Source organism: Oculina patagonica, chromosome 8 (assembly GCF_052425735.1).
Source record: "Oculina patagonica isolate OP01 chromosome 8, crgOcupat, whole genome shotgun sequence".
Taxonomy (NCBI): domain Eukaryota; kingdom Metazoa; phylum Cnidaria; class Anthozoa; order Scleractinia; family Oculinidae; genus Oculina; species Oculina patagonica.
Window position 1 is genome coordinate 2,837,716 of NC_135765.1, and position 23,504 is coordinate 2,861,219.

At 37.6% G+C, this 23,504-nt stretch overlaps 3 protein-coding genes across 4 annotated transcripts; 1 reads left to right on the forward strand and 2 right to left on the reverse strand.

Annotated features, from left to right (window-relative positions):
* Positions 1 to 789: 789 nt before the first annotated feature.
* On the reverse strand, positions 790 to 5,164 carry LOC144662360 (palmitoyltransferase ZDHHC23-like). 2 transcript variants are annotated; one of them, XR_013572431.1, is made up of 5 exons: positions 3,932 to 5,164; positions 2,826 to 2,870; positions 2,410 to 2,577; positions 1,519 to 1,860; positions 790 to 1,462 (listed from the first exon to the last, which is right to left on the reverse strand). XR_013572431.1 is itself a non-coding variant. In XM_078523151.1 (4 exons), exons 1-4 carry the CDS (start codon positions 4,588 to 4,590, stop codon positions 1,614 to 1,616), a joined length of 1,119 nt encoding a protein of 372 aa, XP_078379277.1. In that variant the 5' UTR covers positions 4,591 to 5,164; the 3' UTR covers positions 790 to 1,613. The 2 variants fall into 2 exon arrangements, 1 of the variants encoding a protein (XP_078379277.1); XM_078523151.1 differs by having other exon boundaries at positions 790 to 1,860.
* A 329-nt stretch (positions 5,165 to 5,493) lies between these two features.
* On the reverse strand, positions 5,494 to 13,586 carry LOC144662508 (26S proteasome regulatory subunit 10B). Its single transcript, XM_078523322.1, has 16 exons — positions 13,453 to 13,586; positions 13,065 to 13,144; positions 12,874 to 12,913; positions 10,950 to 11,002; positions 10,799 to 10,866; positions 9,828 to 9,942; positions 9,285 to 9,372; positions 8,883 to 8,944; positions 8,571 to 8,637; positions 8,123 to 8,179; positions 7,306 to 7,367; positions 7,008 to 7,046; positions 6,816 to 6,897; positions 6,658 to 6,738; positions 5,977 to 6,048; positions 5,494 to 5,770 (listed from the first exon to the last, which is right to left on the reverse strand). Exons 1-16 carry the CDS (start codon positions 13,544 to 13,546, stop codon positions 5,652 to 5,654), a joined length of 1,179 nt encoding a protein of 392 aa, XP_078379448.1. The 5' UTR covers positions 13,547 to 13,586; the 3' UTR covers positions 5,494 to 5,651.
* Positions 13,587 to 13,639: 53 nt separating this feature from the next.
* LOC144662509 (alkaline ceramidase 3-like) lies at positions 13,640 to 21,595 on the forward strand. Its single transcript, XM_078523323.1, has 12 exons — positions 13,640 to 13,903; positions 16,210 to 16,320; positions 17,203 to 17,255; positions 17,713 to 17,765; positions 18,297 to 18,378; positions 19,010 to 19,045; positions 19,179 to 19,234; positions 19,718 to 19,762; positions 19,895 to 19,951; positions 20,786 to 20,890; positions 21,233 to 21,278; positions 21,407 to 21,595. Exons 1-12 carry the CDS (start codon positions 13,792 to 13,794, stop codon positions 21,536 to 21,538), a joined length of 888 nt encoding a protein of 295 aa, XP_078379449.1. The 5' UTR covers positions 13,640 to 13,791; the 3' UTR covers positions 21,539 to 21,595.
* Positions 21,596 to 23,504: the final 1,909 nt, after the last annotated feature.

A 23,504-nucleotide genomic window follows, 5' to 3' on the forward strand; every position in this document is an offset into this window, starting at 1 on the left:
GCCAAGGCCCAGCCGGCTAAGAGATGCGAAAGGGCTATGGGGACGAGAATGGGGCTTGGTGTGAAGTCTATGAGAATCCTGACAGAAACTCTCCAATTTTACAGCATTAACAATTATGCACCTGTCAACAACGGACGGTAGCCCCCGTCTCCCCCTCACTGGAGGGGAGGGGGGCTGGCGAACGACGGCCGACGGACTCCATCGTCCAGCCCCTTCCATCTCTTTGTCAGCACCCATGGGCTCCTGACCCATCCCAGAATGAGGAGGGGTGATGGGGGTTTCATGGACCCTGGTTCCTGGTTTTAAAACGGGAGATGTTATTACCAGTACCCATTTATACTCATGGGCAGAGAGAGGCATTGTAATTGTGCCCCTGTACAGGCTTGAACGTGGGCATCTAAATCACAAGTCCATTAAACTCACTCACTCACTCAATCCTCTTCTTACCCTTGGGCACATAAGGCCGTCAAGTCCATTCTACTAACCATTAAATAGCCTGCAAATGCGCTCCCTGGTGGAGCATTGGGCAAAAAACATCAGCGACCCTTTGGCAAATTTAGGGTTCCAGATAAGATTTTAAGGCAAGGTGTCAACAAGGAATTCCATCAAGTCAAGTTCTTACTGCTCCCAGCAAATCATTAAAAGGTTCCTATTAATTTGTCAAGTCAGGTAAGGTTTTTTACCTGAGAACCCTCGGGGGTCTTTCTTTTTTGCCCTATACTTCATGGGGAAGCATGTTGCAGGCTTACAATTAGACTGTGCCAAAAAAAAATGAAAGCAGAGTCTTCTTTATAAATTATTTAAACATTTATTTTGTGCCTTATTATTCCCTTCTTTTACAAACTAAAAAAAATACGCAAACTCTAAAACTCCAAAATGAGCAATAAAATACTTGAAATAAAATATTTCTATCAGGCATTTTACTGTGTAGCATCTCTGTAAATTTTTACCAGTCTTGGCTATTTTGACAAGCCCAAAGGGAGAGTTGAAGTCAAAAAATACAAAATTAATGATGTTTTAGTGAAAATATACAGTGATACTACACACTGAAACATGTAGTAAGAAATTTAACATCCCAGTGTGCAAAGAAGTGCATGTCTGATAGCCCAGGACTAGTGAATTTAGCAGTCGTGAGAGGGTTGAACAACTTATCAACTCGTGTTAACAACGAAAGGTGGTGTGACCATAAAAATATAAGGTTGACCATAATAAAATAAGGTCATTCCATAAATTGTTTTATACCATGCCATAGAAAATACAACCAATCAGAATTCAGGAAAGCTGTTGTATATTTGACAGTATTCAACTCAACCTTCCCATGGTGCGCTGCGATCTCATTCTTGACGAAATTTAGTATGTGTATTTTCTATGGCATGGTATAAAATAGTTTCACAATACTTTAACGTGGTATACTATAGAATCTCCCACTTGTCACTTGTACTTTCTTGGTATACACGCTCACCTAAAGGCTCATGTGTATATCAAGAAAATATAAGTGACTTGTGGGATATTTGATACCACCCAAAAGCATTGCATAACTAGTATCATCTCCATGGCATCTCTTGGCTGCTGACTTTGTAACAATATATACATTTTACTATTAAGACATTCCTTTAAACTACTTCTTCAGCAATAGATCTAATATCCTGGGGAAAAAGAAATTCAATCCAGTTTCTAATGAATCCCCTGTTATATCGATGTCTCCACATGACTTCCCAAAATGGCTTTTTTCTGGAAGATCTTCGGAACTCGTCACCAGTCAAGTTGAAACTGACAAATAGCAGCTGATGTGACAGGAGTGCTAACATTCCCAAAATAAAGATAATTGTGTACCATGATGCCACAAACACAACAGAAGACCTGAAATTACATTGAAAAGATAAATAACTATCAACTGCCAATAATAATAATATTTTAATTACGGTATCTTTCTTCAAACCAAAAAATTTCCCTTCAGAAACTTAGGAAAGAAACAAGATAACTATCCTGGAGCATATTTCGAGGAGGGCCAACCCCCCCCCCCTGCTTTTTTTCTTCCAAAGCCTTAATTTTTGGTCACCAATGCCCAAGAATGCAGTAAGCAACATCTCTGTGTAAGAATTTCTAGTTGGGGGGGCGTGCACCTCGTCACAATTCCTTCCCCCCCCCCCACCTCTTCTGAATCTGGACTGGCCCTTCTCATGTAGTGCATGTTGAAAGGCAGCACCAGTTCTTGTTACATAATAGGAAAGTAGGTTTACTTAAGTTTTCTATAACAACATTATTTGTTTATGAAGCTGTAGATTTTCTCAATAGGTGTCCTTGTACCAGTGTGGTTTAATAAGGCTCAATGTTTGATTACAAAGATGATAAAATGGCTGCTGCAGCAGTCACTTAATATGGTGTGAACTGATAAGATTATGAACTTACCTGGAATCAGAATACACATCAGAACAATCCATAGGAAGAATACTATTGTCCTCAGTTTTACAAATGGTAAGAAATGAAAGATAGACTCCCCAAGCTCCTGTGACAATAAATATGATGATAGTTGCAAGGAATGAATGATGGTTGTGCTGCCCAATGCAACAGTTTGTCCTGCATAAAAAAAATCACAACACAGATGTGAGTTTCTCGCCATTTTTAAACCAAAGAAAGTCTGGAAGGTTCTCGGTCAAAACGTCTTTTTAAGGAGTTTTATTGCGTATGTTATTTTATGTTTCACTACGTCAGTGTCAGAAATGTTTCAAACAAATATTTAATATCTGTTATCTGAAAGCATTTTCTAACATGATGATCACAGAATGTAAATCATGAAAAAACTAATAAAGCTTTTTGTTGCTCACCAAACACAGTGGTGGTCTGATCTTGGAACACAGTAGCCACAAATCCTACCATAAGAAAAGAGAGGTCACATTTTTTAAGTAATGAATTTATACTGCTACCAAAAGGCCTTGTGCATGATAACGTCACAAGCTCAAAATCCTTGTTTTATACTAATTATTCTCAACCCTTTGCCACCTTCGTGAAGCTTTTAAAAAGTATTTTTTTTAGTCTTTGCTGCTTTAGGTTCATGAAAAAAAATACAAGTTTGCACTTCTAAAGTGAGGCTTGGTGGTAAACTAACCACTGACGTAAACATGCATAAAGGCTCTCAATGAATTACATGAAAAATCTGGTTTAAATCAAAACAATAATTAATGTACAACAAGAGCCCCAAAAAATTTACCATCCACAATTACAAATCTTGGACAAAACCACTGGGGATTCTGACACCAAATTAGAGTGTTGGTGGTTTGTTTCACCAGTGGGAGAGGGAAAGAATTGAAGAAACAATCTTTGGCCCCTTGGGTCTTTTATTTTTTTGGATAAGGGTGAGGGGGAGAGCAGGTCCCTAGGCTTGGTAAACTACTGACAAATGCCCAAAAATGCACAGACGGCAAAGAAGCAAGCTTTGGGGGCCCTCTTCAAATGATCTCGGATGACCAGGCTGGCCCAGTTATCGAGATCTCGGCTCACTCCTATTTTCTTTGTAAAATGTTCAATGTTTTCAAATGAGAAGGTGGGCCAGCCCGGTAACCGATATTTCGGTTGCAGAAACCGAGATATCGGCAACCGGGAAGAAAATTTTCCAATTGAACACTCCAGCCTGGTCGCCGGGACACAACTTTTTTTGAGAAAATAGCTTCCCTTTCGTAACTGGGTGGTCAAAATGTATGGGCATCTAATACCCCTCCATTGCCTTTTTCCAGAGATTCCAACCCTTTTTGAAGGAAATTGGTTTTTTTTGCGGGGTTTTTTTTTTTTTTTTTTTTTTTTTTTTTTTTTTTTTTTTTTTTTTTTTTTTTTTATTTTTTTTTTTTTTTTTTTAAGGGGGGGGGAACAAAACCAGTTTTTCCTCAAGTTGGGCATTACCTCCCTGTTTTACCAGCATAAACACATCATACCCTACCTACAGTGCTTGGCTCTAATAAAGGGTCCCTCAGTACAGAGACAGCAGTTCAGATCCTTGTAACTAGTAGAATCAATATTTGATTTGTTTTGAGGGAGTGGCTTAGAAATCAAGGCATAAGCATCAAGGAGACTTCTTGAAAATACCACACGCAAGTATAACAGTAAAACAAGACCAAAACCAGTGGAAATTAAGGCAGAATTGAGATATGAATAGAAAGGAGCAACATGCAAGAGATAAAGACTAAAGATACCAACAAGAGATGTTAAACCCCAACTTACAAAGAACCAAGATTTTTTCCGTTGGTTTAACACGTAGACATAATAAATAAGAATAAACACCGGCACGTAGACTAGTGCAAGCACAGTAAAGACGAAGCTGTAGCAGGCAAAGTACAGAGAAATTGCTAAAAACAGGATAGGGACAAGAACGTCGAACTCCACTTTTAAGGCGCCGTTGAACCAAGGGACGCGAATGCGATCAGAAATAACCATAGAAACTTCATTCAACTTCTCTCTTGGAACTCTGTTTCCTTTGAGGCATTGGTCTACGGCGTTGTCGAGTTCATCGCATTCACAACAAAATGCAAGAATGTGAGTTCTTTGGCCATGAAGGTTACGGAATTCACAACAGCACAGTGGTGAAGGGTCTGTAGCCATTTTGATACCACGAAATCAGTCCTTTGTGTTCAACTTAGTTTTCCATTTCAATGCCGCATTGTTAAAACTTGATGTAACGCTGAGAAGAAACCGCGAAAACAAACAAAGTTCTCTCCTCCTTTGGCTTCGGGCCATCCGCCATCTTAATTGAGCCCGCGCTAACTTGACAACAGAAGTAAGAAGATACGTCTTGTATGATGTTTTTTCCATGCCATTATAAAATGCAACCAATCAGGAGGCTAGAAAATCGCCACGCATTCTGTGGCATATCCAGCTCCCTGGGGTCGTACTGAGAGAAGCTCTTGTTGGGGGTGGGGTGGGTGTAATGAATGAAATTTAATTTATGGATGGGGGTGGGGGCTTTTAAAAATTTTCGGTGTTCGTCACTCGTAGACTTGCATCGCAGCATCCAAGTTACCCTGTCCATGCCAGCGAATTTGAAAGCCTGGCTGGCATAGCTAGCCAGCAGACTACACCGGGACAGAGCGCGCAGCGCGAACACGAGCGTTTTTTCGTTTCGCGTTCCTGCCCGCACTTCGCGCTCTTCTCCGCTAAAACAGCGTATTCTACAGGCTAAGCACAGCTGTCTTGCGTTTGCTTCATTCAATTTCAGGTAAGTACTGTCGGTGGAGGCGATGGTCTGGTACAAAATTAGCCTGCGTTACAAGGCTCATCGGCTTGCCTAAAATTCTCGTCTCCATATTTTTTTTTTTTTGGTGGGGGGGGGGGGGGTTTTTTTTTTTTTTTTTTTTTTAGGGGGGGAAAAAAAAAAAAAGGAGGGGGGGGGGGAAAACATGGAAAGAGCACGGAAAATGTTCTTTTGCGCTCCTTCCCATTCTGCTAGCAGCCCAGGATGCGATTAAAGGCAAAGCCTGGTCACGCAGCCAAGTACAAAATGAGAAGTTTTCTTCTGGAAAGTTTTATTCATTATAAAAATACGGTACTATCTCATTAACGCAAGAAATCATATCATTGTGTCATATTCTAGTTTATGATTTATTGAAAGAAATACAGTGTTTTACACAAAATAGCAAAATAGCAACAGAACATTCAGGTCCACATTAAACAGGTTTGTAATCCAGTTTGGACTCCAGCTTCTTGTTGTCGGAGACTTTACGTGCAGCTTTCATGAAGTCCTCCTCGATAACGTAATCTCTCTCTGCACGAATGGCGAACATACCTGAGAAGAAAAGAAGAAAAAGCAAAATCAAAATCACTCATGATAATCATAACAGTTAACTATTTCAGTGTAAAGTGCATACAAGATCCAACAAAACCCATCATTGAATAAACGGGACAATTACGACTTCACATTGGACTTTACAGCTTAACATACACCATTATCATATGGACTGAACGAAAATGAATCATTTTAAAAACCCGAACCTGCTTCAGTGCAAACGTTCCTCAGATCTGCGCCGTTGAATCCGTCGGATAGCTTTACTACTGCTTCGTAATCTGTGGTAGAAAAAAAAATACATTTATGAACAACACACAGAAAAAAAACTAAATTGTATCTATACATTTGACTTTATTAACATATTTTTATGAACCAGGAGATGCGACGGAGGTGCAACAGAACTACTATTTGAAGACATTATTTTTACAAGGTTTGTTTCTAGAACAACTGCTGTGCCATGTCTGTAGCCAAACTTTTATGGCGCTCTCCCAATGATCTTTGCACGTGCAACATACTTAAACCAATCAGATGTAATCGTGGCTTGACTCACGCGACCTGGCGTTCGTTTCACGTTTCCCCGCGCTTGGCACTGGTTACATGTTTCTCTGCACTCTCAACTGGTTACAAGTTTTCCCGCGTTTGCCACAGGTGAGGTTACAAGTTTTCCCGCGCTTGCCACAGGTTACATGTTTTCCCGCGCTTGCCACTGCTTACGTTTTTTTTCCTTCGAGCGCTGATTGGTTTATTGCTCAAAAATGCGAAGAGTCAGACATATTTTCACAATTGTACTCACAACTGCTTCAGTTTAAAAACAAAGAAGTTGGACAAAAGGAAAAGGGAAACGTCATTTTGCGTCTTTTTAACTGTTGCATTTCCAGTTCACTCACCGATATCGCCGTGCTTTGTGATCTTCGCTGAATGAATCTTCAGAATATCCATACGAGCCTGCTCGTTTGGTAGCGGTATTTCTGTAAGACAAAGAAAGAAAACGTCTACTTCTTTTTTCGCGTGTTCAGGACGAGTCTTATCTATAGTATTCTCTCACCTATCTTCCGATCGAGACGGCCTGGTCTGAGGAGGGCTGGGTCGAGGGTATCGGGGCGGTTTGTAGCCATTATAATTTTTACCTGGGAGGAGAGGGAAAGGATGAGTTTTTAGTTTTCTTGTATATAAAATAAGTATTGATGTGTGGAGGACATAGATTGACACTTAAAAATAAACACGACAGATCAATTACCTGTCCTAGAGCATCAAAGCCATCCATTTGATTTAACAGCTGAAAAAAAACGTCAAATTATATGAATAGTTAGCGTCACTTCAAAACACAGTGTTGGGCTGCATTAGCGGCAATGAAAACCACTTTTATAGGTAATGTGATTCTAACGTTATATTTTGTTATAAACTAAAAGGCAAGGTTTTCTTCTTTGACTTTTCCTTTCATTCAAGATATCAGCAGCAATGCTACCATGTAAATCTAAGTTTAAATAAAAATTGTGTGCATTGTGTATGTATAAAACAACTTGTGGACTACAAACCTCCATAAGTGTTCTTTGTATTTCTCTGTCAGCAGAGGTACCCTCTGAGAAGCGACGGCCACCTAAATACATTACACCAGATATTATTATTAAGTGAAAACTAATAAATCAATATAATTGAAACTAGACTACAAGCACCAGAACGTGATTACAAGCCAAGTCTGTTTATTGAGGGTCTCAATGGGGTGGCTGGCTTTTAATTTCCATTATTGAAAAACATATTTCTGGTCTTAATACCATTCTGGGACGATATTTTACGGCTAACGGTTAAAACTTTCCAATTTTTACGAATAACAACTAACTTTTTGGCCGTTTTACGGATAACGGTTAACCCCATTGAGACCCTCTTTATTATGCACCAGAAGCTGTGCAGCCAATTGGCGTTAACGATGGTTTCTATGTCATGAAAGGACTGGGAGTATTGCTACTCCCCCACCCCCCTGGCTCACTATCATCAAAGTTGAACCCCCAACGCTTTTTGTCAGGCCACTCCAACCATTTGTAAGTACAAATACTCATGTATACGCCTGAATGGAGAGAGGCACTGTGACACTCAACACACTATTTGTGTTGTTTAAGAACACATTACTAGGACAGTGAGTTTGAACATCTAAATCTGAGATTTAAATGTTCAAACTCAGCAAATCTGTTGCCTAATGTGCTAACCATAAGGTAAATACGGACCTCTCATTTTGTCTCTTGATGTCACCACATTAATTGTGTTGATTTATCATGATCTGTGCAGTAGATGGACCTTTTACAAAACTACCTTACAAATAAAATTTATTTCAAAGAATTTCTTGATCAGGTCACCTACCAATAGCATCAATTTCATCCATAAAGATAATGCAAGGTTCGTGATCTCTGGCATAACCTGTAAAACAAGAAAATCACGTTTAAGTCTTCATTTGCAACAGTCATCATCATAAAGGTCATAAAAAAATAAGGAAATGGCTGCCAAAGAGAAAGTATCAATTAAAAAAAGAGATCTTCAAAGTCACATCACAATTCATGTAGATAAAAAAGTCACAAAACAAAGCCATAGTTTAATTGCAGTTTTAGTAGAAACATTCTACTGCTGAGCTGTGCATGAAGCAAGATCTATTAAATGTTCTACCCATGAAATGAAAATGTTATGAATACTGTAAGTGTTGCATCAAATATGTAGTGCTTCAAATGGCAATTCATATAACTTATGTTTTAATTCTCACATTCACTACCGTATATTAATTTAACTACAGAAAATACGAACAAGAATCGCATACCAAACATCTCTCGTATAAGCCTTGCACTTTCACCTATGTATTTGTCAACAATTGCACTGGACACAACCTAAAGGAAAATAAAATGCAGTTAAATATACTTAAACAACAAAGGCAGCCAGTCATCGGGATGGTAAAAAGTCAAAGCTACGGTATTCAAGAAATGATGCAATGACAGTTTAGTATGACATTAACCAAATTGTGAAAGATTACACGGTATGTGCCATTTGATTTACCTCTCTTTCCCATTTATTAACAATTTAAAAACTACACATTAAAAATTTTTTATAGCTTTTATTAGCTGGGAAAACTTACCTTAAGAAAGTTAGCATCCAACTGGCTGGCAACAGCCCTGGCAAGTAGTGTCTTCCCAGTTCCTACAATTAAGAATTCCTCAAATTTTAATTTTACAAATAAAAAATATAAGTTTAATATAAATGCTTTGAACTAATAACAAAATGCAGGGCTATTAATGTTTTGCAACATTGAAACACTATGAACCTAACTGTGACCAACATCAAATTTTCACTCACAATATCAATACTTCATCAAGAAAAAAGGATATGAGAACTTGTCTAATAAAATGATCACCAAAGGAAAAATTGCTTAGATCTCTTTACAAATTCCCCAACAAATACTATAAGAAAATGTATGGAAATCAGTCAGGAGAATTTGTATGTGGATATTGCGGCTTATCGGGTTAAGAGTTGCAATTACCTGGAGGACCGAACAGAAGGCATCCTTTTGGTGGACTGATTCCGACTCGCTGGAACAGTTCTGGATTTGTCAAGGGAAGTTCTATTACCTGCGGCAAAAATATATGGATCATCATTAAAATAAATTTATTCGTCCATTTTGCCTGAAGCAAATAACTACAATTCAGCCAATTACAATCATTCTGTTGTCTCCCGCTCTGTCTGCTCTAGTTTACTGTAATCTCATAGGCAAAACAAGCAATCCAAATCTTTTGATCTGGACCATTTGAATTTTGAGCCTAACTGTTTTTATGAACAGGCCATTTTCAGCACCATTTTTGATTATTGAAACAATAAAAACCTTATTGACTGACCTTATTTAGCCCAGATGTAAAAATATTTTGTTTGTTCAACCCTCCACCTCAACTTCCTCTCAGTTCACATGAACCAAAAAGCACCCAAGTCAACTTATTTCTACCTCTGAGCTGAATAAGCTTGGTCAATATTGAATAACAACTATACATCTCCTTAGAATTTCAAACCACACACAGTATAAAGGACAAACCTCTCTGAGTTCTCTGATTTGTTCACTGAGTCCTCCAACCTCAGAATATGAAATGTTGCCAGGATCTTCATGAGACATGTTGTACACAAGAGGGTCAACTTCCCGAGGAAGATATCTAAAAAGTGAGTGACAAAGGCATAGGTTCTAATCCTCTTTGATAAGCAGTTCAGCTAAAGATCTCAAGTTTAAATAGACAACTACAGGTATTCATCTGTAGAAAGCCAGGGGCATGTTCTATGACGAAATTTTGCAACAGTTCAAAGTTTAAAATTAATAGACTGGAACTGAATAAGTCTGTCAATAAGTCATTAGAATTTAAGTTAATGCTTAAAGAAAAATTGCTATCAAAAATGTTACCGGCATTTACTTTTCTGGTCATCAGTTATCATTTTAAAAGCCATGTATGTGACTGGTCAAAATGACTGGCAAACTGAAACTTTGTCCAGACAAATTGTCAAATTAACCAGACATTTTCCGCCCCGGGGGTACCCAAAAAAGTTTTGTACGGGGAGGCTCCGCCCCGAGCTCTTACCCCTTACCCTTTTATATACCATTTTGCCAGAAATTGTACCCCTTTCGTATACCTTTTAATCAAAAAAGGTATCCCTTTCATATACCTGAAAGTCATGGTTTACACTTAAAACATGACGTTTTCTTGTCATTTTCAAGTAGCGCTTAATAAATTGAAATAATACAGCCATAAATTGCATCTGTTCGAAATATTTTAATAAAAGGCCCTTTCAAAAACCTAAATGACAGATTTCCATACCCTTTCGTATACCTTAACTTGTGAAATCCCTACCCTTTTATATACCTGAAGCACGAAAAAGGTACCCCTTTCGGGCGGAGCCTCCCCGTATATTATAGGGAGTACCCCCTCCCCGGATTTTCTGTTGACCGAACATTATTTTGAGCCCTGCAATGACCTTCCTGGGTATGGATATTTTCTGCACAATTATATTCACACATACCTCATGATGGTAAGGGTTGTCATGTCAAGAGCAACTCGTGTTCCTTGCTTGAGCTTCTTTTTATCAACCTGTTAAGATTAAACAGTTTCAATACATGATCTTTCCTTCCATGGATGTTTTAAGCTTCACATGTAAGTAATAGCAAGCATACCTGTCTTCTACAACCCACAACATAACGTGGACCATTCGTGGCTTTCACGATAACTAAAAATAAGAGGGAAGATGAGTGATAAATTTAATATTCTCTTTATAAAAAACATTAAGTGAAGGCGCGAGCGCAAGAAACGCACTTTGAGTTTTGGCCAAATTGAAAATTGTCACAAACAACTCCAAATTTCGCACGCAAGTTCGTTTACGTGTGCTCAACACTGCCCTGTATTTAATTTTGCTGGTCTTTCCTTCGTTTTCGAAAAATAACACATGCAAAAAGACAAGGTTTTTGCTGGCGCGACGTCTTTTGACTTTTCTTTTACAAACGATAAACAAAGGAAACCTTTTGTTTCTCAAGACGATGAAGTCAGCTAAATTTTTAGGGTTACAGTCCTAGCCCTAATGCAAAAGGTAACCCCAAGGCCGTAGGGTCCGGGTTAGAGTTTCAGATTAGGGTTACAGACTAAGCCCTAACACAAAAGCCTAGCCCTAACGCGAAAAAAAAAAAAAAAAAAAAAAAGCTTAACCCTAACCCCAAGGGATTAGGGTTAAGCCGTTTCAAGTTAAGTTTAGGATCAGAGTCGCGCCTCAACCTTTAGATCGCGCTTTTAATGCAGTGAGCTTTCATGCCAGTTTGCTTGCAGCTAGCTTTCACTGCAGTCTGCTTGCGGCTAGCTAATTTTTGTTGTTTCGGGCAAGACTATTTTAATCTGTTACCGTTAGCTGTAATTTGAGGTGAAAGTGAAATAAAGATTGATTGTTGTGATAGACTGAATACGTTTGCTGGTGTTGCCACTTTATACTAGTTTTGCTTTCAGTTAAGTGCCGCCGGCTTGCTTTCACTTCTATCTCCACTCCTTACATCATCACACATCTACAAAATCCCGCAAAAACAAGATAAACTTCTGAGGTTTTCGTTCGCACGAATCAATAGATTGATTGATGAATATTTAATGAGACACAGAAAAAATTTTGCGAAGGGAAGGTGGCCTGCGGAACATATAAAGAATTTTTTAAAGTCTAAAACCAGGTCACTTCTCGGCAACTTTGTCGCGGCAGCACCCAAGCGGATCCTGCAAAACTCGCGTTGACGAAGTTCCCGGCAAGAAACCTCTTGTTTTAGGCTTTCTATGCGGCCAGGCTCAAAACTACCTTGGTTTGTGCAACGTTCTTTCCGAAGCGCTAAACAGCGCTGTTGTACAAAACAAAGGCAGAAACATCACTCAGTTCTTCGAGTGATGCTGTAAACTTACGGGTATTCAGACTTAATGATGTCCTTCAACCACCTGGCAGCCGCACTTACGCTAAAACTAACCAAAGGTTTGATTTTCAGGAACAAACGGCCATTTTTTTCTCTTTCCTCTCACGTGACACCTATCAGGTGACATCGCGTCACAATGTGTTGTCCAGTCCTTTTCTTAAAGCGAATGCTCAATATGGCAGCTAGAAACTAAAAGCGTGGCTCTGACACGTTTTTCAACCTCCCCGGACAGTTAAATAACGCTAGAAGGAAAGATTTACACGCGATGTGTCGAAAAACTCATACTGCTGGCTGACTGTGGAGAACGTAAGCTTTGCAAAACGCCTTTGTTCTTTGCATACGTAATTTCTAAAAAACGAAGCTAGACCCAGCGAATTTGAATACAGATCAATGTTAAGCACACGTAAACGAACTTGCGTGCGAAATTTGGAGTTGTTTGTGACAATTTTCAATTTGGCCAAAACTCAAAGTGCGTTTCTTGCGCTCGCGCCTTCAAGTAATGTAATTTGACACAATGACAAAAACACTGAAGTGCATTACTGATCAGCCTGAGTAAGTGGACACCTACTTAAACATGATCAATTTATGTGGGGCACATTAAAAAATAGCTTCAAATAACTTAATTCAAGGTACGCGTAATCTCATCTAACATCTGAAAACTTACATTTTTCCTCAGTAAGCTGCCGAAGAACTTCACCAACAATCTAAGGGGCAAAACAAAAACACAGGATAAAATGTTACTTTTAAAACTTAACTTTTTCAGTCAAATAAACAGTCATTTCATATTTCCATTTGCAGGTATAAAAATACAAAAGAGAATGAAAAAATGTATTGATAAATTTAAGCATACTTTACCTGACCAACGCTCTGGAGAGCTTTCAAGTCATTTTCAGATTTGTCATACTCCTTACTCAAGTCTTTAAGTTGTTCTCTCACTTTAAAGATAAAATAATAAAGAAATTCAATCAAGGATTTTCTATAAGCTTTACTTTTGCAATGAGTGTTTAATGACTTCCTAAAACCTGTTCCAGTGGTATACTTTGCATATCGATATCTCAGTGTTTCATTTAATACCAAGTTAAAGTTTTAATCATTCTCATTCATCACGGACAACAAGAGAAATTTTTTCTATACCAAAAGATGAAAGATCCATTTTGCTTCGATGGAATCGACGGCTATTCTAAATTAACATTAACTGTTTCGATCTAAACAACTTCCGATTATAAAACTATAATATACATACTTTCTTTTAAGCGTGCATCGAGCTCTCTGTGTTCTAAAAGCTTCTTTCTGTAGTTAACCAAAGCTTTTTCCCTCGCGGTCTCTGTAGTCGCCATCTTTGTTCAAGTGACTAAGCAACATCCCACAAGTCTATGCGGGTGTTTTATTTCTGCGGCACACCGCTGGCTTTCATCTTGGCGCGCGGGGAAATAATTACAAAATCACAAATGGAAATTTCCGCGCGGAGCCGAGCTGAGGCAATAATGATTTTGAATAAGATATTTAGGGGCGTGATCGTTTACAGGTGTGCAATTACACTTGAGCTAATAACTCCACTAGCACAGCGTGGACGATACTGAAAATGGCACCTCTGTCTACGAGCTCCAATGGAGAAGGATTTTGGGGCGAAGCAACTTCGACCATCGATTGGTGCGAGGAAAATTACGCTGTGACCTCCTTCCTCGCGGAGTTCTGTAAGTGGTGTTTTATTTTCGAAAATGCAGCTGTTGATCGAAAACTCGAAGTTGCTTTCAAGTGATTAAAACAGTTTACCGCATTGTTTCAAAACAACGTTTGTTCAAAGACATTGTATTGCTTTGTTGTTGTAGAAGGTTAATATAAATCTGCTCACAATTTTACACGTAAGCTTAGAAACAATCGATTTTCGCTTCAGATCGATCGTGCTTAATGTCACGCTAAAATAGTTTCTGTACTCCCGACGTTACTAATCGAACAGTTCGGTAATCGAACTTGATCGAACTGAATCGAACTTAATCGAACGATTCGGTTCGATTAGTTCGATAATCGAACAGAATCGAACCCAAAACTTTGTGTGAGAGAGTTCGATTCCGTTCGATTTCCGAACTAATCGAACCAAATCGAACTTAATCGAACACAAAAGACAAATCTTAAATTCACCCTCATACAACCAGATAATTGAACAGTCTGTCTAAGTAACAGTAATAAATGAATAAATTTTTTATTTATGGACTTTCGGCAAAAAAAACCCGAAACGCAAAGTTCAACAGACAATAGAAAATAAATCCTCCTTCACTCTAGTTCTATTTCATGTTATCAACCTATGGAGTCCCAAGTAGTCTGCGTAGCTGGCGATTTCGTCGGAAAGCACGCGTGGGAGATTACTGCGAAGACTCGCCTTCTTTCACTTTGCCGATTGTTTCTAGCGACCTTGCCGCTCACTCGCTCCCCAACAAAACCGTCAGCTGCGCACACTATAACCCAAGCAAAATATTATAAACTGAAACAATGCTAAAAAACTGTTTTCAAGTTATTTGACATAAGTTAACCTAACTGCAAAAAACCCGTCCTTGAAAGCGGAATTCATTACTTAAGATTATGAGATCTAGATAACGTGCGATAAATGAAACCGCCATATTTGCAAGGAAAGCAATTAAAATTAGCAACAGAGTCGTTAACAGTATGGCAATCTCTAAAAAAAATTCAGCGATTTCAGCACATAAAAGGTCGCTCAACAGCTTAACACATGCAAAAAATCCTTCAATGAACTTAAACATGTTCACATCTACAGAGGTGGCTAGAAAAAACAATATAATGATCAATATCTTTAGCAAGCGATGCCGTCTAGAATCAAAATAAATAACTTGAAAACGGCATTCTGTTCTAAGGACACTGTTGAGCAACTTCTCTGAGCCATCAGCTAGGTCGTTTCCTAGTCTGTCTTCTTCGCTCAATGTTTGCTGTTCTGTGAATTCCTGTGTTATGGTCGCTTGCAAGCAAACAAATTGGATCAAATTGGAGTACAAAACACGTTGAAAGAATGTGAAGAAATAAGCGACAAACAGTAATAAAATTGACATCAATTTCCTTTCTGTTTATTTATTCGTTGTTCTGGGCTAAACAACCGCGCCTGTGACACTCGTATTCACACCCGTTTATTGGGAACATACCGCCATTTGCAGCCAAATGTAATTAGACCGTGAATTTTACGACCGTTGTTTTTTAATCAACATCCATTTTCCATGATTTTCAAATCGAACCCAGTCGAACTTAATCGAGCCTAATCGAACTTAATCGAACGTTCGATTTAGTTCGATTACTCAAAATTTTTTGTGAGAGTTCGATTCTGTTCGATTACCGAACTTAATCGAACCTAATCGCGTGATTACAGTTCGATTCAGTTCGAGTAAGTTCGATTAATCGAACGTTCGATTTGGTTCGATTAGTAACGTCGGGCTGTACTTAATGTTTGTTTATGGTGTCAACCACGGGGTACCTAATGTTTTTGGAAAAAAATGGTTTCCTTGATTAACCTTTCTAGCAAAGTAGTGCAATTTTAATTTAGTGAAAAGGACGAACGTGTCAGTTTAATTTGTATGCAAAGCTGTTAACATGTGAATTTCAATCGGTAATAAATGTAAGACAATTGCGTGTTTGTAGCCGGATGCAGATCCATTTAGCGCAACCGACCTACGACCACAGAGATCGTGAAAATACCTTATAGAAAACAAAATTAGGTTAAGAGCTTGTGTGGTCCTTTAAATTTACAAATTAACACCCCCTCCTCCCATCCCGATCTAGACTTTTTTTCAGACATTGTTACTAAAGAAAACACAGTTAGTATTCACTGTTTACAAACATATATGTTAAATTCCTTTTGTTGTTCAAATACTCGACCAATATTTGACAAAATATTGAATAATGCAGTGTGGTCAATCAACATCCCATACATCATACTATATATTGTGTCATCCTCTAGCGAATGTTTTTTTATTTTTTATTTTTTTTTTTTTTTTACCAGGGAACACAATAAGCAACTGGTTGTTTTTGATCCCACCTTTCTTTGGAGCAATTTTAACGTGGGAGAATAAGTTGGAGAGACGCTACACCCTGTCATTTATTTCACTGTGTGGTAAGTCATGTCATGATTTGGCCCAGTATATACAGCTAATTCGAGAAAGTTTGTCAGAAAAAAACACAAAAGTGCATGCAACAAGACCGAAAGGTTTTCTGGGTATTCGCTTCAATTTTGCATATTAACCTAGAGGAAATATACATGTTTGTATTTTTGCACGTAAAGATTTGTTTTTCCTCTCAGGAGGCCTTTTTCTGTAGCTTTACTTTTATAAATACATGTCTTTGAGAAATTCTTCTAAAATTCAGGGCAGCTAAAAGTTACTTGTATCCACATGTCTGAAGAGAAAGAAGACGTACAAATTTGCGTTTGTGGTGTCATTATATCTCATTAGTATTCAGCAGGTGCAATAGCTCTCAACTTCTACCCATACTACCTTTTGGTCTTGTCAGGTGCACTTTTATTTGTGCTTTTTTCCAAAAACCTTTCTCCAATTAGTTGTATGTTGTCAGGCTGCTCTGACTCATTTATACTTGTAAGCAGAAAAAGATGTGTGCATGTCCAACGTCTTGGTCTGTCTAAGAGCGGCAGATAACCATCTATTGTTCTCAGTTGATGTTTTGATCTGTCAAGGTGTGATTCCAGAAAATATCCATACCCACCTCACAAAATCAGAGGGGGTGGAAAGTCTAAAAAGCCAAACTTTTTACAGGAAAGTATGAAGTGAAACTAGAATTTCCAGAGGGGGTGGAGGTGGGGGGTTCAAACCAAAAAAACCTTCTGTGGGGAAGGTATGGATATTTTGTTAAGTGATACACGTAAGGTATATGCGGGCCATATATGTATGTGTTTTCCAATTAAAAGTACCCTAAATATACTCGAAGATAAATCTGGCTTTTTATTGTTTGTTTTACACCTAAATAACTATTTTTGTTCCAGTTGTGGGAATAGGATCATTATGTTTTCATGCTACACTGCTTTATGAAATGCAGGTAAGTTATTGAATTTAATCCATCGGCCACGACATACATCCAAGTTAGGCCGAAATTCTTGAAACAGGTGTAAGCAGCAAGAACAAAAGACTGTTTCTGGAATCCTTGCATTCCTTCCTCGACAAAAACACTATAAACGAAAGAGTGCCCTTCCCAAGGGTTTACGCATCGCTAGTTGCTAGTTGTTTACGCATCGCTAGTTGCTCCCCAGGGGGACAACGAACAATAACGTCGATGTAGCTTATTAGAATTCTGCGAACCTTGCAAAAAAAATCCATCATTCTCTGAGGAAGATCACAGAAGGCGATCGAAAATTTAGAGTATCATTTTATATTTTTAGATCTGTTTTAAACATTTTTATATTTTAAATTTAATCCATTGTATGCAATCCTTTTCACTTCGCTGTCAGTTTTTTCCTGGTGTGATTAACTCATGGGGTATTTTCTCTGTTTCACAGCTTCTTGATGAACTGCCAATGATTTATGGTACTTGTGTGTTGATATTTTGCATGTAAGTCTTGTTGACTGTATTTTTTTGTGTGTTATTCATTATATTTATTTAAAATAAAATTACAAGTTAAAATTTATTCATTAAAAGAAAAATTACAAATAAAAAATATTTTACCTTTAATTAAAATATATATATTTTTTATGACATAGCTTTCCAAGTGGCCATATTTTACATTTGCAGAAAGGGTTTTAAAAGGCAGGTTAAAGACTGTTATCCCTTACACTGGGCTAGGTTACTTTTAAGCTTTTTTTCCTGATATTCAAAACTGTTGACTTGCTATCCCCTTGACACAAGTCTTAAGCAATGTACATGTTGTTTCAAAAATTTTCTATACCCTTCCGATGGAAGGGGGATGAAACCCCTCCCCCTTGGAATTTCCAATGACCCCCTTTGGAGTGGATATGGATTTTTCCTGGAACCCACGAAAGGATAAGCGAAAAAAAACCCAGTGAATCTTATTTGTAGTTACCGGTTATATTTATTAGTGCATCCATATTGAATTCATTGTGTACATTTTTCTTTTCAACTCAGCTGGCAGTGTTCGTATCGCCCACGGGAGCACAACATCACACTCACATTAGTTCTTATTGTCTGTTGCGCCATGGTCACTTTGGTAAGCTGCTATAAATATAGTAATTTCTTTAGTGTGAGGGGTGGTGGCCTTAATGGTTAGTGTGCAGGACTCTGAATTACGTAGTCTGGGTTCTAGGGGTCATTGTTTTCTGTTCTTGGGCAAGGTACAGGTACTTTACTCTCTTTATCTTAAGTGAGACGACGGGCACCCCTACCCCTTTCACATGGGAGTTCCTCTAGGGGGGTTGCTACAGGCTATCTCTAACTCTCACTTTGTCAACTGTGTTTTGTTTAAACAGTTCAAATCTGACGAAGGATTATGCTGACTATATAAATTAAAACAAAAAAAAACCCTGTAGTCAAAAAAAGTTTTTATTATGTTATCCAAGAGGCCCTTCCGGGGGGTCTTGTCTAAATTTTAAAATGTCTAGTGTCACTGTTTTACTGTTTTATCGCTCTTCCTGTTGCTGCCGGTAATTGAATTGAAGGAAAATTGCTTGTCCTTGTCGGAATTTAAGTTTTGTTTCACAAGGGTTGTCGTTTGTGGCGATTTTATTTTATGTGCTGTTGCTACTTTTTGGGCGGAATTTACCCTGGCAGGGCTTCATCCAGTGGTATATTATTTTAAGTAATAGGGTATGAACTACAGCTTACTCTGTTTTAATCTTTAGGTATACCTGACTGTTGTGAACCCATTGATATTCCAGGTATGTGTTGAATGTAATCAAGCTTGAACATAAAAATTATGCCAAAACATTATTGAATACCTTCAAGTTCACTGTTACATAACTTTTTTCCCTAGTAATGGTTATAATCTTCTTTGTTTTGTTTTTTCGGCAGTGGGCTTATGGTGTCCTTGTTGCTACTCTTGTTCTTAAAGCTCTTATGGCTTGTAGGTAAGAAAGAAGTTGTCATGCCAATATTGATTTCTATTAATTTGTTAGCAAGACATTTCATACAATTAAATTATCTTATTAGCCAAGTTTGACAGCTAAACTCAGTCAGAACTAATACAGCTGTGGAATTCTGAGTTCTCCAACCTCCGACCATTTAAGGGGAAAAAAAATTGGTTACAGAAATCAGGAATTGAAGAAAACAGGGGCAGGGAAGGGGGAGAAATTACAGTGTTTGACTGAGTGTAGCAAATCCAAGGGAAATGACTTTTGGTTCGAGTTATCGGGAGGTTTAAGGAATCTAGGGTTTGTAAAATCAGGATTCCACTGCATGTCCAAGAAAGAAAGAGGACCGATATTCTTCTAATTCAGTCCCAAGCAAGCTTGATTGATAAGAGATTAGCATTGTGATTGGCTAATTTGGCTATATATTTAAGCTATTGACCTAGCTGGCCACGCAATTTATTGTGTTTATTTTTATGGCAGAAAACACAATGGTTCGAAAAGGTTATTGACCATATCACTAGCAAGGTAAAAACTTTTGTTGTGTATAATTTCCCAAACAGTTTTCATAAACAACATTTAAGTTAGGTAATACCAAAATAGTCAATCATGATTTGATGATTTGAATTTAATTAAAAGTTATTAACTATCTTTCTATAGCTATGCTGTTGGATTTATTCTCTGGAACATTGACAACAACTTTTGTCCGTATGTAAGGTAAGAAGTACTCAAATGTTGCCATCTTAACAAATTTATTACAGTTCCGCCTGGGAATTGGCTCACAGCCAGTTCCCTGCCAGTCCCAAGCCCGGGTAAAGGAGGAGCGTGAGGCCAGCAACCCGACCCCATAAAAAAACTGTTAAAGGGACTGTGTCACGGATTTTAGCCAAATTTAGGCATGGAAAATGACCAACAAATTCAGTGAAATATAAAAAATAACCTCTTAAAACAGTAAAGGAACATTTCAATAACACAACAAATACATTTAAGAAGGTGTGGATGGCCAAAAGTGACGAAGATTGAAATGGATTGCGATATGGGTTTTTGAAATCTTGGTGGGCTGAACAGTTTTCAAAGTTAGTCTCGTTTGCTTGTAACTATAAATTATAACGCCCGGGATACACATTTGGCTGCAATAAAGCTATTTTTTGTCATTTAGATACATAGAAGTAATTTATTTGCAAATATTAAGTTTCATAGCGAGTATTTGGCAAAGCTTAATAAAATAATCTTTAAACTCAGCCGTGACACAGTCCCTTTAAATCATGGATGCAAGAGAAAAATTTTGTCAGAAAGTAAATTGTTTAATAATTTTAATATCCATCTTCAAAAGCACCTGCTGAAACTGCTGAGCATTATCTTTTTTTTACTTTCTTTTATTTATTTATTTATTTTTGCAGTTCGAGTTTTTAGACTAACTCTTCCTCCTATGGCAGGCAGTTGCAGAAAATTATAACAAAAACTTCAAGTCAAAAAAATTGAATTTTATATTAAAAAATCACTGGAGTCACTGCCATTTAAAATTTTCTGTATTTATCTCTTTTTTGTCAGGGATGTAAGAAGTGCACTGTTTCCACCTATAAGACCATTTACGCAGCTTCATGCAATATGGCATACACTGGCTGCCATAGGATCATACTATCACGTTCTTTTCAGGTTTGTGATTTAACTGTGTGATATATGTGGAGGTTCTGTCTAGGAAGGAGAAATGGTAAATCTGAGACTTTGCAAGATGAGGGTATTGTAGCAAAATCTTTTCTGCAAGTGTTAGACTTGTAAAAGAAATTGAGACTCTGAGACCACATGTCAGGTCTAGCACACCAACCATTAGCCCATATTTGTGTTACTTATACTATGAACACCCTCAGTGGTATCGAGATATCTTTGTAACCCATAAAAGGAATGACAAGCATTCCCGATTAGTACCATATAAAATACAAATAATACATGTTTGGTCTGTGCTTGCTGACAGTCATTTTGTTTATTTTTGTTCTGTAGCATAGATCTAAGGTTACGATGTCTTGGAAAGCCCACAAATTTAAAGGTTGGTAGATTAATTTGTTAAAATTTATCATGGCTTCAAAAAACTACAAAATTGTTGATAAGCAAGTTGCTTACCAAGTTTGTGGCAGACTGATAAAACGTGTTCTAAATTTTATTATTATTTTTCAGCTGTTCCGGGACTGGCTTCCCTTTGTTTATTCTTCCAAAGATTCTTCATCAAAGGATGTTCTTCCAACTGTGACACATAACGCTGCAATATTTCTGTTACTGTTTGGTCTCATCATGAAATTGCTGAAATAATAATACCTAGTAAATAATCATTTAAAATAAACTTTCATTTTGAAATTCCACTTGTTTTAAAAGTACTGGTAAGTTATTAACTAAGTTAAAAAAGTTTCAATCTAACAACTGTCTTAATTTTTGCAACAATATATAAGTTCAAACTGAGCGAAAGTTTTGAAATGTCCAGGCCAAGAACAAATTACAGAGTTAAATAGATTGTGCAGAAGCTGATGTAGAATATAATTTAAGATGAATCAAAAGATCACAAGATTGACAAGAAGCAGGCCTTTTGTCATCTCTGCATTTTCCTTCAATCTTTTCCACTTGTCCATGACGGCTTATACAAAGGCATTTCAAAAGAGGCTTTGTCACAATTAAATGTAACGTGCCACTAGATCAGTACTCGATTCTTCCATTTTGTTTTCTAAGTTGAAGGAAACCTCAAATGAGGCCCTGTTATGGGTTTTAGGGATAAGGGATAACTCACAAAATTATTTTTCTAGGGGTAGGGATAAATGTTTATTTTTAATATTATAGGGATAAGGTATTAACAACTCAATTTTAGGGATAATGAAAATCAAATAATAGGGATAACAGCTTTGGTAATTTTAGAGATAGAGAATAACTGTCTCAAATTATTGGCATAAAGGATAACATACCCCCCCCCCCTCAACAGGGCCTCCAAAAAAATAGTTTAAACAAAAAAAAAAAACAGGAAAGCGTTGAAGAGGTAATAATAAATGAAATAAGTTTGTTTTGATTGGAGACAAATGAGAGAGATAATAAGCAAAGGACTGAAAAAAACTGACTTATATTACTTGTGACAAAGCTTCTATTAATTGATAATTCACAGATATCAGTTTCAATTGCAAAAATTAAGACTGGTGGTAGTTCTGTTGTAACTATTTATTCCAACTTGTTTGTATCTAAAAGATGTTAAATATTAAGAAACTGTAATAGAATTCTGCTGTTTCAGTTCAAAGAATCAGATCATAGGTGTTGTAAAAATTTGCAGGATAATATTATCACAAGCTAAAGTAAGTAACACTATTTAATGGCTGACACAGCCACAGAAACGATTGCACATCCCCTTACGTTGATGTAGACATATTTTATGCGGAGAGCAGCACCTTTATACAACACATGCACGAGAGACGGTTATAGTTGCTGTCGTGCCTGTGACCGGAATTCACTGAATAACAGAGACACGTATTAGGATTAATTTAGCCACTTTGGCCAAGTTTATTACGCACTAGGTAGCAAAATAATTCAATTATACTTCAAAAATATGTAAGTAAAAAAAATTATCTATTATAACATGAGTATTTTCTAGTGGGTCTGGGAGACGCATTTGCCTATTATGGTTAGTGCATATTGGACACTGGATCATGGGTGTATGTTCAAACATTGGCCAGGGTCACTGTGTTGTTAGTTCTTTGTCAACCCACTTTACTCTCACAGTGCCTTACATCCACCTAGGAGAGTTAATAATAATTGGATACCAGTGGGTTGCCTAGGCAACCTGACAAAAATGCTGGGGGTAACCTGTGATGGACAACTCCTAGTCACTTGTTGCTATGGAAACCAGAATCAAGTGCCAGCCTAATAAGCTACACATACGTTATACCGATAATATGATAACCATTTAATAAGTAATTAGATCATGATTTAAGTTAGAGCGATTTTCACTTGAGTGTAGAAAGTGATTTGCGTTTGATTTGGTTTTTCATTACTACGCTTAGTGGTTGACTTAAGAAAACTCGCCCCACTTTCTCATCCAGTCAAAAGTTAAAGCAAAACTAACTGTGATTCACTCACACACATTTTCCTGTGCTGTGCGCCAGGTACATGTATTTGCTTGGATTTTTGATTGGTTCACTGGATTGTGTGTACTTTCTGATTGGCCAGAGTGATTTCTTGGGTTTTGGCCAGTTTACGACACTCAGTTGAAAACTGCTCTAAATACATTATAGGTAATATTAAT

Bases quoted from the DNA above. Each gene is read 5' to 3' on its own strand.
- LOC144662360 (XM_078523151.1), bottom strand. From the start codon at position 4,590: ATGGCTACAGACCCTTCACCACTGTGCTGTTGTGAATTCCGTAACCTT. The intron at 2,871-3,931 runs GTAGGGTATGAT...TTCTTATGGTAG, and splicing joins ATTAGAGCCAAGCACTGTAG to GATTTGTGGCTACTGTGTTC. The intron at 2,578-2,825 runs GTGAGCAACAAA...TTTTTTATGCAG, and splicing joins TCAGACCACCACTGTGTTTG to GACAAACTGTTGCATTGGGC.
- LOC144662509 (XM_078523323.1), top strand. From the start codon at position 13,792: ATGGCACCTCTGTCTACGAGCTCCAATGGAGAAGGATTTTGGGGCGAA. The intron at 20,891-21,232 runs GTTTGTGATTTA...TTTGTTCTGTAG, and splicing joins TACTATCACGTTCTTTTCAG to CATAGATCTAAGGTTACGAT. The intron at 21,279-21,406 runs GTTGGTAGATTA...ATTATTTTTCAG, and splicing joins GAAAGCCCACAAATTTAAAG to CTGTTCCGGGACTGGCTTCC.
- LOC144662508 (XM_078523322.1), bottom strand. From the start codon at position 13,546: ATGGCGACTACAGAGACCGCGAGGGAAAAAGCTTTGGTTAACTACAGA. The intron at 9,943-10,798 runs GTATGTGTGAAT...CTCACTTTTTAG, and splicing joins ACAACCCTTACCATCATGAG to ATATCTTCCTCGGGAAGTTG. The intron at 6,739-6,815 runs GTGAGAGAATAC...TTTGTCTTACAG, and splicing joins CCGTCTCGATCGGAAGATAG to AAATACCGCTACCAAACGAG.